The sequence below is a fragment of the Octopus bimaculoides genome, chromosome 7 (genome assembly GCF_046866305.1).
Source record: "Octopus bimaculoides isolate indiv1 chromosome 7, ASM4686630v1, whole genome shotgun sequence".
Lineage (NCBI taxonomy): Eukaryota > Metazoa > Mollusca > Cephalopoda > Octopoda > Octopodidae > Octopus > Octopus bimaculoides.
Window position 1 is genome coordinate 15,321,958 of NC_142934.1, and position 15,000 is coordinate 15,336,957.

General features: G+C 37.1%; 1 protein-coding gene across 5 annotated transcripts in view; it reads left to right on the top strand.

Annotated features, from left to right (window-relative positions):
• Positions 1-3,429: 3,429 nt before the first annotated feature.
• The window catches only part of LOC106867388 (fatty-acid amide hydrolase 1), a 25,145-nt gene continuing 13,574 nt past the window's right edge, over positions 3,430-15,000 (top strand). Inside the window, exons 1-8 of one of the 5 annotated variants that reach the window (XM_052969277.2) lie at positions 4,043-4,103; positions 4,291-4,382; positions 7,082-7,315; positions 9,690-9,803; positions 10,235-10,291; positions 11,292-11,381; positions 13,434-13,508; positions 14,862-14,923. In XM_052969277.2, the coding sequence (XP_052825237.2) occupies positions 7,088-7,315; positions 9,690-9,803; positions 10,235-10,291; positions 11,292-11,381; positions 13,434-13,508; positions 14,862-14,923 (626 nt within the window). In that variant the 5' untranslated portion in view covers positions 4,043-4,103; positions 4,291-4,382; positions 7,082-7,087. Of the gene's footprint in view, positions 4,383-5,483; positions 5,594-7,081; positions 7,316-9,689; positions 9,804-10,234; positions 10,292-10,901; positions 10,946-11,291; positions 11,382-13,433; positions 13,509-14,861; positions 14,924-15,000 lie in introns of those variants that run through there. The other 4 variants (XM_014912244.3, XM_052969276.2, XM_089354851.1 and 1 more) reach the window with 4 other exon arrangements.

Below are 15,000 nucleotides of genomic sequence, written 5' to 3' on the forward strand. Positions count from 1 at the left end.
GATGAAAGGTGAGAACTTTGTAAAATCAGTGAATTGCATTGAAGTAGCCGTATGGAATTCATTTGAATAGTTGTAAATAACTTTAGATATGTCTATAATAATAAACATGCAATTCTCTCAGTCCGTCCCTTTGGGACTCTTGTATCACAGTCTACATTTGCTCTGCATAGACATATTATACCTTTTTGGAATCAGGATGATCCTGGGTTTGAAAATCTGTCATTTGGTTCTTGAACATCCAGCACTGGGATCAGGTCTGGATGAATAATTGTTAGATACTAACAGTTGAAAATTCAAATTTTAAAATATTGATATAAATACATACATACAATAAAATATTGATATAAATACATACATGCACATGCACACACACACATGCACTCACACACACACACACACACACACACACACACACACACACACACACACACACACACACACACACACACACACAGAGAAACACACACACTCACACTCATATACTGTACAGCACTTGGAACACTAATTATCCAAGACTACTCTTCTTTATAGCATTCGTATTTTAATTAAAGTTTTTTTATCAAAATCTCATTATAAATGAATGATATAATGAGATTTCTGTTGGAGAACATCAAAATAATAGATAACAATTTGAATAAGATTGTCTACAAGATATAATAGTTAAATCTGTCCCTAATCACATCTTAATGTCATGAAGAGTGAAGGGCACACTCGACAATGGTATAGTAAAATACAGGATGGCCATGGTTGAAATGGATAGCAACATACATATACTCAACCAAGGCTGATATTTAGCATCCAGCTTCTCCTCTTCCTTGTCATCATCACCACGATCACGATGACCACCACTAATATCACAATCATCATCATCATCATCATCATCGTCGTTATCATCGTCATCCTCATTGTCATCGTCGCCATCATCGTTATGAAAATCATCATAGTCATTGTTGTCATCATCATCGCCACCATCATCTCCTGCTCCATCTTCATCATTGCTGTCGTCACCACCAGCATCGTTGTTGTCATCCTCATTTAACCATGATGATGATGATGATGATGATTATCACCATCACTACCACCGTCACAATCACCACCATGATCATCATCATCATCATCATCATCAACAGCTGCAGCAGCAGCAGCAGTAGTAGTAGCAGCAGCATATCAGTTTATGAAATTACATTTTACTCTGCATTGTCTAAATACTCATATGAAATCTAAATCAACCAATCTGTATACCTTGTGCATTCCACTTTATCAGAGATGTCGATAAACGATAAACGTCGCCCTTTTTCTAGCCAGGCTCATGGGCCCGGTTTCCCAGTTTCTATGGCGTATGTGTTCCCCCCTCAGCCGGACGGGACGCCAGTCCATCGCAGCGTTACTCAAGAATCAGGAAGAAAGAGTGAGAGAAAGTTGGGGCGAAAGAGTACAACAGGGGTCGCCACCACCCCCTGCCGGAGCCTCGTGGAACTTTAGGTGTTTTCACTCAATAAACACTCACAACACCCAGTCTGGGAATCGAGACTGCGATCCTTCGACCGCGAGTCCGCTGCCCTAACCACTGGGCCATTGCACCTCCTATCAGAGATGTCACAAAGGTTAAATGTGTAGAGTGTGATTTTTGTCATAAGCATTCGATTCATAAATTCAAAATAATTTTTATTCAAAGTTGATTTGTCGAAGTAGTATTTTACTTCATTTATTTTTTAATTTGTAGAAGCACATGGTTGAGTGGTTAGGGTGTTGGACTCATGATCATAAGATTGTGGTTTTGATTCCTGGACTGGATGGTGTGGTGTGTTCTTGAGCACAACACTTCATTCCATGCTGCTCCGGTTTACTCAGCTGGTAAAAATGAATACTCCTGTGATGGACTGGCATCCTGTACAGAGAACAACATACGAGGGGGTGCTGAAAAGTTCCTGGCTTCAGGGACATCACAAAAGGCCTGGTTGGAGGCCCAACTTTCTGAGTTCTTTTACAGGACTTAGAAAATCTGAAGGACTACTGCAATAAGTGTGTGAATCTGAGAGGGGAATATGCTGAATAAAATCATAATCAACCGATCCTCCTGTATTTCTTTTACTCAAAGCCAGGAAGTTTTCAACACCTCCAATTAGAATTTTTCCCAGAGAAACTGGGAAAACGGCTCTTTGCTCCTTACAGAGTAATGCTGACTGACCAAATTTGTTAATATTTTTATTTCAATGGTTACTTTTATTTCTGCTTCCAAATAAAAGTATGGAAGGGCAACTTAGCAAATTATTTTATGCATGTTTTATGATACATTCTGCAAAAATAAATGCTGCAGTTGAATCAGTAGAGGTTAGTAGAGTGTTGAACTTTTAAAAGAAAGATAAAAGATTCTTTTATCTTATCTGTTTTTTATGTGTTTGGTTTCATGTGTGCATAATGTGTGTAATATGTTCAAGGCTACAAAAATGAATTAAGAAAAAGCTCCAGTTAGCTCAGATGACAAGGTAAGTAAGACAGAGATAAATCATCATCATCATCGTTGTCATGATTGTCATCGTTGTTGTCATTGTGTCATTGTCATTTTGGAGTCTACTGAGGCAAATTTTCTATGGAGACATGCCTTTCTTCTCACCCACCCTCACCTGTAGCCAAGAAAGTGCAGATATGGCTTTGCAGAATATTGGAAATGAATGACACTGCTTGTATGATAGTGATGCTCATTTACGACTATCACATGATGTCAAGACTAGGGGGCACAAATGTACACACATTCACATGCACACACACAACACACAACACACACAACTGCACCTGTATATAAGTTTGGTACCCTGAGCAAATGCCTTCCATGCGATGGTATCAACATAGGATTGCAGTAAGTGGAAGTCCATACCGCATTGAATTCAAGCTGTAATTACTGTGAAAGGCAGTCCTACCCCATATTAAAATAAATTTGTTTGAAATTTTAAGGTGTTTCCATTATTTTGTCCAACCCCTGTAGTTGTATTTGAAATGAATTGGGTGGGGTGGGGGGTTGAAGGAGAAGGAAATAGAAGACAATGTATTTTGGGTCAACATAAACTTAGTTTGAGATAAACAAGATCTAACATCACCTCTTTATCTTGACTATGTTAAGAGTACATGTGTCTGTGGAGTGCTCAGCCACTTGCACGTAAATTTCACAAGCAGACTGTACCGTTGATCGGATCAACTGGAACCCTCGACGTCGTAAGCGACGGAGTGCTCCTTCATCTATCTATCCCACAAACAACCTATGAGTGACCCCTACCTAAATTTCATAAACGCATCTCCCCAGCTAATTTCAAAACCAAACCTTCTCTCCCCATCCGCCCCATTTTACTCATTTACTCACTTTACCTCTCATTTGGATAATTTACAACTTCTGAGGTTCTACTAGTTATGAAACATATGTAGCGTGGATCTTATCTACTCCATTCCCTAAATTTTGAATATGTATATGTGATATATATTGGGTAAAGACCTCTTTCGGTCATGAATAACCATGAGATTGCACCTACCAAATTCTCATCCAAGTCCGGGCAAGGTTATTTATGGAAGACCAGCAGTTGCCCATGCATACCAGCTGCCCCTCTCCACGCCACCAATGTTATCCAAGGGAAAGGCGAAGGCCGATACAGCTTGGCCCCAGTGACGTTGCAACTCATTTCTACAGCTGAGTGAACTGGAACAACGTGAAACAAAGTGTCTTGTTCAAGAACACAACACACTGCCCGATCTGGGAATCGAACTCACTACCTCATGATTGTGAGCCTGACACTCTAACCACTGAGCCATGAGCCTTCACTTTGATATATATATGTGTGTATGTGTGTGTGTTTGTGGTATATATACCAAATTCACTGACAAGGCATTAATTGGTCAGGGGTTATACTAGAGGACACTTGCCAAACGTTCTGCACAGAGGGACTGGGATTGAACCCAAAACCAAGAGGCTGCAAAGCAATCATCTTAACAACACAGCCATGCCTAAGTCAATGAAACATCACTCTCTTATCTGCAGTGCAGTTTCTGATCCAATGAGAAGCTCTGGCTTTACAAGCTTATAGTACAGAGAAATATTTCAGTTGACTTTGATTCGGGTGAGTTTTTATCTTGGTTTTGAAACCCGATAGATCAATTCAATAGTCCTTTATCTTAGGGTTTATAATTTAGTATTCAGACTTGATTATACTCCATTCTCATTATGTGACACTTTTTTTATGCTTCACTACCATTATAAACTCATTTTTTCTTACTTTGTTTATATTTCAATATACAACTACAAAGATACTTCAAGTGAAGGTTAACAGCTTTATTAGTTAGCTGTAACAATATTTTGCTCGTGGCTGTGACATTTGGTTGCTACTGAAAGTGATAAGGTAAACTTTAACTTTGATTACTAAATATGAATGATTTATACTATTAAGAGACACAAAAAAAATAGACACTTGTAAGTTGTACATAACATATATAGAAGTTGTTTTTCATATGTATTATTTCTTTTTATAGAATATTTTCTCTTATATATAGATTAGTATATTCATAACAAAAGCCTTAATCTTCATCATCATCATCATCATCGTTTAACGTCCGCTTTCCATGCTAGTATGGGTTGGACGATTTGACTGAGGACTGGTGAAACCGGATGGCAACACCAGGCTCCAGTCTGATTTGGCAGAGTTTCTACAGCTGGATGCCCTTCCTAACGCCACCCACTCAGAGAGTGTAGTGGGTGCTTTTACGTGTCACCCGCACGAAAACGGCCACGCTCGAAATGGTGTCTTTTATGTGCCACCCGCACAAGCCAGTCCAGGGGCACTGGCAACGATCTCGCTCGAAAATCCTACAGGAGCCAGTCAGGCGGTACTGGCAACGGCCACGCTCAAAATGGTGCATCTCATGTGCCACCCGCACAAGAACCAGTCCAGGGGCACTGGCAACGATCTTACTTGGCTTGCCGGGTCTTCTCACGCACAGCACATTTCCAAAGGTCTCGGTCAGTAGTCATCGCCTCGGTGAGGCCCAATGTACGAAGGTCTTGCCTCACCACCTCAGCCCATGCTAGCATGGAAAGCGGACGTTAAACGATGATGATGATGATATATATATATATATATATATATATATATATATATATATATACATATATATATACTCTTTTATTCTTTTACTTGTTTCAGTCAATTGACTGTGGTCATGCTGGAGCACTGCCTTTAGTAGAGCAAATCGACCCCAGGACTTATTCTTTGTAAGCCTAGTACTTATTCTATCAGTTTCTTTTGCCGAACCGCTAAGTTACGGGGACATAAACACACCAGCATCGGTTGTCAAGCGATGTCGGGGGGACAAACACAGACATGCAAATATATTCACACACATACATATATATATATATATATATATATATATATACATATATAGATATATATATATATATATATATATATATATATATATATATATACTACGGGCTTCTTTCAGTTTCCGTCAACCAAATCCACTCACAAGGCTTTAGTTGGCCCGAGGCTATAGTAGAAGACACTTGCCCAAGGTAGTACGCAGTGGGAATGAACCCGGAACCATGTGTTTGGTAAGCAAGCTACTTACACACATACACACACACATGTATATATTATTATTATCATCATTGTTTAACGTCCGCTTTCCATGCTAGCATGGGTTGGACGATTTGACTAGGACTGGCAAGCCAGAAGGCTGCACCAGGCTCCAATCTGATTTGGCAGAGTTTCTACAGCTGGATGCCATTCCTAATGCCAACCACTCCGAGAGTGTAGTGGGTACCGTATATATATATATATATATATATATATGTATATATATATATATATATACATACATCAATGCATTTATTCAGTTTAATGCCTGGTTCAGCCACTTTCTTTCAAAATGCCATAATTTTTTGAAGGCCTGGATATAATTGTGTGTGTGTGTGTGTGTGTGTGTGTGTGTGTGTGTGTCTGTGTGTGTCTGTGTGTGTGTGTGCATACAAGTGAGACATTTTTGTAACGTTGCTAAAATAGAATATCTTTGTTTTCCGAAGAGTCTACTGTTTAATGTTTGGTGTAAATTCCTTGTCTAGCACTCCCAATATTGCATTTAATTACTAATATGCAGGGTCATCAGTTAGAAAAGAGGATGGACAGTAATGTGAAAAGCTATTAGCTTCGTTGTTAAACTTGAAGTTTTATGAAGGTTTGAGGTGACCTGAAATATAAAAAAAAGCATCATCATCATCATCATTGTTATAGTCTTTGTCCTTTGTCCTCCTCTTCATCTTCATCATCATCATCATTTAATGTCTGTCTTACCCTTCTAGCATGGGTTGGGTAGTTTGATAGGATCCAGCAAGCTAGAGGACTACTTTGAGCTCAAATGTCTCTCATAAGTCCATTGCATGCTTTGGCTACCCTGATTCTTTATCTACCCATTTCTAAAAACAGGATACTGAGGCACATCAAATGATATCTAATAACCAAGGAGAGTCAGGAAGAAGTAACTGTTCTATTTACCTTCTGGGATTTCAATATTCTCTTCTAGAAAACATGAATCATCACAAACATAGGAAACACAACATAAATCACTGGCACTGCTTACCACATGTACTTATTACTCTTTTCTTTATTTGCATTTGCAATCATTCTTCCACCTGTTATCACCACCTACTGTAATGGGAGAACCACGAGGGTAGAGTCCTCAGGCACCTCCTCCATAAGGTCCTGTAAGAAGCAACTGTCATTGCACTTTCCCAAGCAGATATTATCAACCATCTCAGAATTGGTCAGCCCTTAAGTCTCCAACCAGTTGGCTTGGCTTGAAGAATCTGATTTGTGATCCTTTCCTGAGGCATTCTAACCATATGTCCATAGTATTGTAGCTGTGGTCTCTCAATGTATTTACTTATTTATATGTATTTATTACAAATTTTCAATTATATGAATTTATTTATACATTTTAAAATTAGTCATTTCAGAAATGATGTGAGAAATACGTTTTGCCAAAAGTAATCTCGTCAGGCAGTTTCATATGTGTCTGATTAAAAATGTCCCTTCTTTTTCAGTGAAAGATGGAAGACACACTTCGTAAATACTGTCAGCACTATATACCCGAGGAAATGTGTCCTTACATTAAGTCAGGCATTTTTGCAATCCTGGTGGTGTCAGGTACAGCCTTTCTGTTTAGTTTATTCAACAGACTACGCATGCGTGGGAAAGTCAAAAGAGCTATGAAGGAAGCCTACAATAAACGTGCAGAACAACTAAAATCTTTAAAGGAAAAGTTACAGAAATCAAGTGTAAGTATTTGAAATATATATTTCTGTATTTCTCTCTCACATCACTTCTCTTTCTCTCTCTATTACTCTCTCTCGTGTTACCCTTCACTTCACTCATTAAGTTCTTTGCCTCCTATGGAGCTTAGGCCACTGACAACTTTTTATTATTGTTCTTGATTCAGGGTAGTTTTTCTGCTTCTCTCCAATTGAATCCCTGCTCATCCTAATCTTCCTTGCAGTTTCCTTTTTTTTTATTTAGTGGCATGGTATTCCCTGAGGGAAGGCCTTCCTCTCTCAAGTCTTGTTAGCTTTGAATTATCATTAATGCTTCTTTGAGCTTTTTTTTTTTTTTTGCCCTACACAAAACCACATTAGTCTAACCTCTATCCTTTGACCCTGTTCTGTATGGGAGGCCCTATCAAGGGGATTGAACATTACTGGTATAACTCTCACAGTCAGTGGGACACACAAACCTTAACACTGCAACAAGTGTTGGACCTTCTGTTGGCATGTTACCCATTATTTTCTTAGCCATACTTTTATCTTCTTTACTCTTTTATTTTCTGTGTCTTTTACTTTCTACTTGTTTCAATCATTAAACTGTGGCCATGCTGGGGCACTGCTTTAAAGAATTTTTAGTTGAACGAATCGACCCCAGTACTTTTCTTTTAATGCTTGGCACTTATTTTATTGATCTTATATGCCAAACTACTAAGCTACCGGGATGTAAACGAACCAGCACTGGTTGTCAAGCAGTGATGGGGGTGAACAAACACAGACACACACAACTAGATATATACATACATGCATATATATATATATATATATATATATATATATATATATATATATATATATATATGGTAGGCTTCTTTCAATTTCCATCTACCAAATCCACTCACAAGGCTTTGGTCAACCCAAGGCTATAGTAGAAGACACTTGCGCAAGGTGCCATGCAGTGGAATTGAACCCAGAACCATGTGGTTAGGTAACAAGCTTCTTACCACACAGCCATGACTGCATCTGGTTTATTTTTGTTTTTCTCATTTGTTTATTTTCTTTTTCTGAATCACAACTGATTAGACTGGTTTCTTGTTGGCTCCACTTGACAAATAACTGATAGCCAGTTTTTCATTTTTATATATGTCATATATCATATTTGTATTCATTCCTTTGCTATCAGTATGCTGTGTCATTCTTACTGGAGGTGAATGCAGCATTCAGTATCTCAATTCGATTGATTGTAAATAAGTAGCACAGCATTTTGGGCAAACATCTGACCAAAGCCTAATGAGTAAAACTTATAGGAAACTGAAAGAAGCCCATCATGTGTGAAGCTTGCCTCCCAACCAAATGGTTCTGGTTTCAGTCCCACTGTGTGGCACCTTGGGCACGTGTCTTCTATTATAGCCTCAGGTCAACCAAAGCCTTGTGAGTGGAATTGGTGGACAAAAACTGAAAGAAACCCGTCGTATATATATTTGTGTGTGTGTGTGTTCCTGTGTTTGTCTCCCTACCATTGTTTGACAACTGATGTTGGTATGTTTATGTCCTTGTAACTTAGCAGTTAGAATAAGTACTTGGCTTACAAAGAATAAGTCCTAGGGTCAATTTCTTCAAGTAAAACCCTTTAATGTGATGCTCCAGCATGGCCACAGTCAAATGACTGAAACAGTTAAAAGAATAAAAGAATATATATATATATATATATATATATATATATATATATATATATATATATATATCAGAGGCAACTCCGGGTCATCAGTGTTACTCGGGCTCATCACAGATTTTGCATAAGACACATGCATAAAAGAAGGTAAGAGACCTAATGCACACTGCAGACTTATGTGTGCACTGATAATTTAACAATGACAGAAATAAAGTTTTAATATGGCTTTCTCCATTTCTAAGTTAAGGGCCAAAATAAAGCAACCCTGCAAAACACAACCAATCTTTACACACAGATGCACAGAATTACAACAAGCAAATAACAACAGCAGAATGCACAACAAACATCAGCGATCTGACTATCGTCTGTACTCTTGACAAGAGATATCAGTTAGTCTTTTACATCTACCAGGCTCATTTGTGTCAGCTCAAGTTGCTGGATAATTTTTCGTTCCTTTAAGAATATTGTAGAATGGAAACTTTTTATAGATTAGAATTTAAAACCTAATCTCTATAGAAATTTATTGTTTCTAACTGAAAGGATGTTGTACCTCTGGAGGCTAATTATACTTATAATAAAACATACACACTGTTCTATTATTATTAGTCAATCCTTTCATAAAAACAAAATCAGACTTGTAAATCCAGGAACAAAATATCAAAATACGTTTTTATTCATTTTTATACAAGGCATTTTTTCAACCCAATTCTTTATATTTTTCAGCTTACTAAAGAAATGAGGAACAAAATTCTATCATTGGACATTGTCCAACTTCAGAAACGACTCAAAGACCGTTCATTAAAAGCCATTGATGTTCTTCATGCTTATCAATACAAGGTTATTTAATTCTTATTATTTTGAATTTTTTCTGATTACTTTCTTTGTAAAACCATTCTTATATTTTATTCACTTGTATCACTTGTATAAAGCAAGCTTGAAATAAGTGCTAAAACTTTGAATCCTCCTAATAAGAACCTCTAGCTATTACCAGCTGCAAGCTGGTAATTGCTGGAGGCCCCTCTCTTTCGCTCACTCTCTCTATAATCTCTCTCACTCACCACCACCTTGCCCTCCACCTCTCCTCCTTTTCCCCCTCTCTTTCCCCTTCAACTAATCACATAGAAGCATTACAGATGGGCTAAGTAACAGAGTGACAAGCAGAATTACTAGATAAACTGTTACCCTTTCCTCACCTCAAAAATGTCAGCTTTTTTGCCAATATTATAAATCAAGATTTAGTATGTTTAACTTCTGATTTTCTACAACAGGCACTTGAAGCACAAGAGAAAACCAATTGTTTAACTGCAATAATTCCTGAAGCTGAGGTAAGAGTACTTGATCCATTCTGTATTTATTCTCCAAGTAGCTTACAATGTAGAGTGGCTAGTTTGAAAATCTCTATTAGAAATGAAAGTAACAATTACAGCGATAACCAGCTAGAGGATGCTCCTCCTGGTGTTAAAATCAGTAGTAACGTTGGTTCTTATGGAACAGCTATATTGAAGTAGCAATAAACATTACTTCTCAGTATAGTTACTACTTTCATCTCTTATAGAGATTTTCAAACTAGCTACTTTGCTTCTTGCAAGATCAGTGACTGGTTGTCACTTATTTTACCATATATTGTGAGCTGGAGCAGATTACTGCTATCTCTAAGCAGATGGGTGTCCACCACTGAGGATGAATACAGATAACTCAAAACCAGTCGCTGTTGCTAGACGATGATAGGAGTTCACTCCCCTGTTTGCAATATACTGTATTTTAACGTGAATAAGGAACCCCCTAATTTCTTGGGCTTCAAATTTGGAAAAAAGGTTTTGTAAAGGATTATAATACTATATATGTATAAGAAATTCCCACATTTTTTACAACTATTTTTTAACAAAAAGGGGTTCCTTATACACGTTAAAATATGGTATATCAGGTGCAGGTTGCATCAATAACCAGTTGGAAGAGACCCCCACCTGGGATTAAAAATGGTAGTAGCGTCAGTTCCTTCATAACTGCCATAGTGAAGTGGCAAAAAACAAGACTACGATGTATATTCTATATATTATTCTATATACTCTCCTATATTGCTCTGTGTACGTTCTATCAATGTTCCCTGTCTTACATGTCCTGTTTGTATCTACAATTGCTTCATGTGCATTTGTGTATGTACGTGTATGTGTGTTTGTATGCATGTATGTGTGTATGTGTATGAGTACATTTGTATGTGTGTGTGTGTGTGTGTGTGTGTGTATGTATATATATATATATAGAGAGAGAGAGAGATGTAGATATAAATATATAATGTTAATGATTTGGGGTTTTTTTTTATCCCAGGAATTAGCTCTGAAATGTGATTCTGTCCCATATGTGACCAAACCTCTTCATGGAATTCCAATCAGCCTCAAAGAAAACATAATCTACAAGGTTGGTTCCTTATTTCTTTCATCTTTTATTTCTTTATTCTTTTTCTTGTTTCGGTCAGTGAACCGAAGCCATGCTGGGGCAGTGCCTTGGCGGGTTTAGTCAAACGAACTGACCCTAGTTGTTTATTTTTAAGCCTGGTACCTGTTTTATTGGTCTCTATTGCTGAAGTGCTAAGTTATGTGGATGTAAAGAAACCGATACTAGTTGTCACATGGTAAAGGGTGGGACAAACACAAACCCAAAGGCATGAACACATACAGACTCACACAAACACACACACATACAATACACAATCAAATACACATAGACATACACACACAAACACACACACGCATATGACGGGCTTCTATACAATTTCTATTTACCAAATTCACTCATAACGCATTGATTGTTCTGAGGCTATAGTAGAAAGCCACTTGTCAAAAGCACAGCACAATGGGACTGCACTAAAAAACACATGGTTGCAAGGAGAATCATTCCAGTGTCTATATATGGAAATATATTTGCGATCATTAAATGACAAGGCAGCAACTTGTCTTACATGTCCTGTTTGTATCTACTGAAAGAGGTCAATGTAACCGACTTACCTCCTGCCCACAAATTGCTGATCTTGTGTCAAAATTTAAAACCAATAATTAAATGATTTAATAATTTTCAATAATTTTTCACTGTTCCTTGATTACATTTCTGTACCACTGTAGTTCTTTAACCTTTAGTAACCTTTAGGCACATCATGTCACTGTATGAGTCTTCTCACCAAGAGAAAATGCAGCAAACTAAATGTTAATTTTTCCTAAGTCAGCTCAATTTGAAAAGTTACAAAGTATGCAATGGTTTCCACACCAATTTACAGGGTGTCATTCGTAACCAGTTGTGTATGGATGAAATGAAATGAAATAAAAAGCTGATTTGTTTTAACTGGCAAGAAAGGTTCTATGAATTAAGACAAGAAAAATATGGAACTGTTGCATTCATGTCTTTCTAAAAGTAATAAGTGGTGTAAGTAAAGTGAATTAACTTTAGATTTGGAATTTAGGTTGCAATTTTGTCTACTAAAGGCATATACATCGACCTACAGCACCTATAATGCCTACCTGACAATCAGAAGAATATTGTAATAATGGTTTCAAATTTTGGAAGAAGGCCAGCAATTTTGGGAGAGACGGTAAATTGATTACATTGATACACAGTACTCAACAGGTATTTATTTTATCGACCCAGAAAGGAACATGAAGATAGACAAAATGTTGCCAAGCAAGATGAGGAAGTAAGACATCTTGGCCATCTTTTGCATTTGTTTCCATTTACAATCATCTTGACCTGGTCTTAACACTGAATTGAAGATAGGAACAGATGAGAGAGTGATGGTGAGAGTGCACAAAATTTGGTCATTTTAAACAAAGTCACCATGCAAGTCATTAGTCATCCTTCATCCAGGATGACTATATGGCACTCATTATTCTAACAGACGAATTGCATATTAGAAATGTATTAATATAATGTATTAATATTAATATAAGGTGGCAAATTGGCAGAATCGTTAACACACTGAGGTTGACTTTGCCTTTTATCCATTCTGGGTTGATAAAATAAGTACCAGTTAAGCACTGGGGTCTAAATAATTGACTTAACCCCACTCCCAGAATTGATAGCCTTGTGCCAAAATTTGAAACTAATATTAGTGTGTATTATAAGTGTATCAACACTGTATTAAGACTATGTTGCACATTTTTATATATTACATTGTATTAAAAGGTTACCATAGTTATTTTAAGGGGTAAACAACAATATAGCAATGATAAACAGTGTGTTGTTGTTGCTCTTCCTAATTCAACCCTGATCAAGTTGACCAGACATTATGATAATTCTGTGATTTTATATATTGAAGACTACATTGTCATAACAGCGTGATTTGAAGAAGGTTTGACTGTTATTTATAGCTGGTCGACTGACCATGTAGTGATTCTGATGGATGTAGTAGAATAAACTAGAAAGGCTAGTTACACAGTTTCAATCTTATAATAATAATTTTCTTTTCTTTCATTCAATTAGGGACTTCACACAACCTGTGGCTTAGGTTTCAGCCTGTTGAGCCCACCTCATGCAGATGATTCAAATCTTGTTAAGGTATGTTTTATTTTATACTCAAAAAAATGCTTCAGTCATTCTAAGCAATTTCAGAATCATAATGAAGTTGTGAAAATGAATAGTGAAGATTTAAATGTTTTGGTAATTGGCTTAACTACTCCTGGGTATGAATATAAAAAAACTACACCCATCTGTTTTCTGTTTGGTCAACACTAATTTTCAAATTACTGGAGTTCGTTGCTCTACTCAGCGACATATAACTGGTCATGTGTAAACATCGGAGTGGGTAAAAATACACTTACACAATTTAAAGTCTGGCTTTGTGTCTTGTTTGTTGTGAATGCATGAGTGGAATCTGCAAAAATAATCAAACTGGGTTATTTTTATTGACAAACCTGAGATGTAAACAACAGCCACTTCGATTAGCTGTTTTGAATTCTGTTTGAGACTTACACACTTCAATAACCACTAAATAATTACCCACACTATATACTGACACAGTTTTCCCCGTTTATTTTCACCATTAATCGTTCTCGCGACCCCCTTTGTATCAACGAAGGCGCCATGAACAATACGATGAAAATCCAAAGTTACTCGTGGTTGGTGAATTTTTAATAAAAATGCAAAGGTGGTTTATCAATTCAAAAATCGATATCCACGATTCATCAAGGAAAGTGTGGACTCTCATTTGCCACAGCAGGCATTGCAGCTGATCTGTTGCCCCAAGGAATAACTATACACAGTGGCCTTAAGCTCTCAGTCCCTATCTTGGAAAATTCTACGTCACAAATGAAGATTCCATCACAACACTCTGAGAAATTAAAATTAGCTGACCTAATAATAATTGATGAGGCATCAATGCGTTCAGGAAATGCATTGAGGTGCATTGATTTACTGCTAAAAGAAATAACGAACTGTCATAAGCCTTTCTCCTTCTTGGTGGGGACTTTAGGCAAACTGCATCAGTTATTCCAAGAGGGCCAAATGATGCTTTAACTGAATCTATCAAATATTCTCCTCTGTGGACAGATGCGACATTTTTTACATTAACGGAGAATATGCAAATAAATGGACAAGAAGAATTCAATGCGTAGCTTCTAAGCATAGGAAATGGAACAGTCACTAATGATGTGGGCTTAGATGAAGATCTAATAGAAATACCAGAAACCATGATTTCATCTGGAAATTTGATAAGAGACGTATTTGGTAACGACATTTCTGATGATATTGATGAAATTTCAACAAAGAAAGAGAGAGGGGGAGTAGTGGGAAAAGGGGGAAGAGAAAGAGGGTGATAGATATAGATGTGGATTAATGTATTTTTCATTTTGAATTATCTTCTTTGTTTGCTATAATTGAATCAATGCTGAATAGCTTAAATTTCTACTTCAGTGCCTGAAAGAACTTGGTGCTGTTCCATTTGTCACAACAAATGTACCACAGTCTTTAATGAGGTAAGCTTTCATTAATTGCTTGGGGCTAAATTATATTCCTCTTTGCAGTGCTCAACCTTTGGCTCACACTTCACATC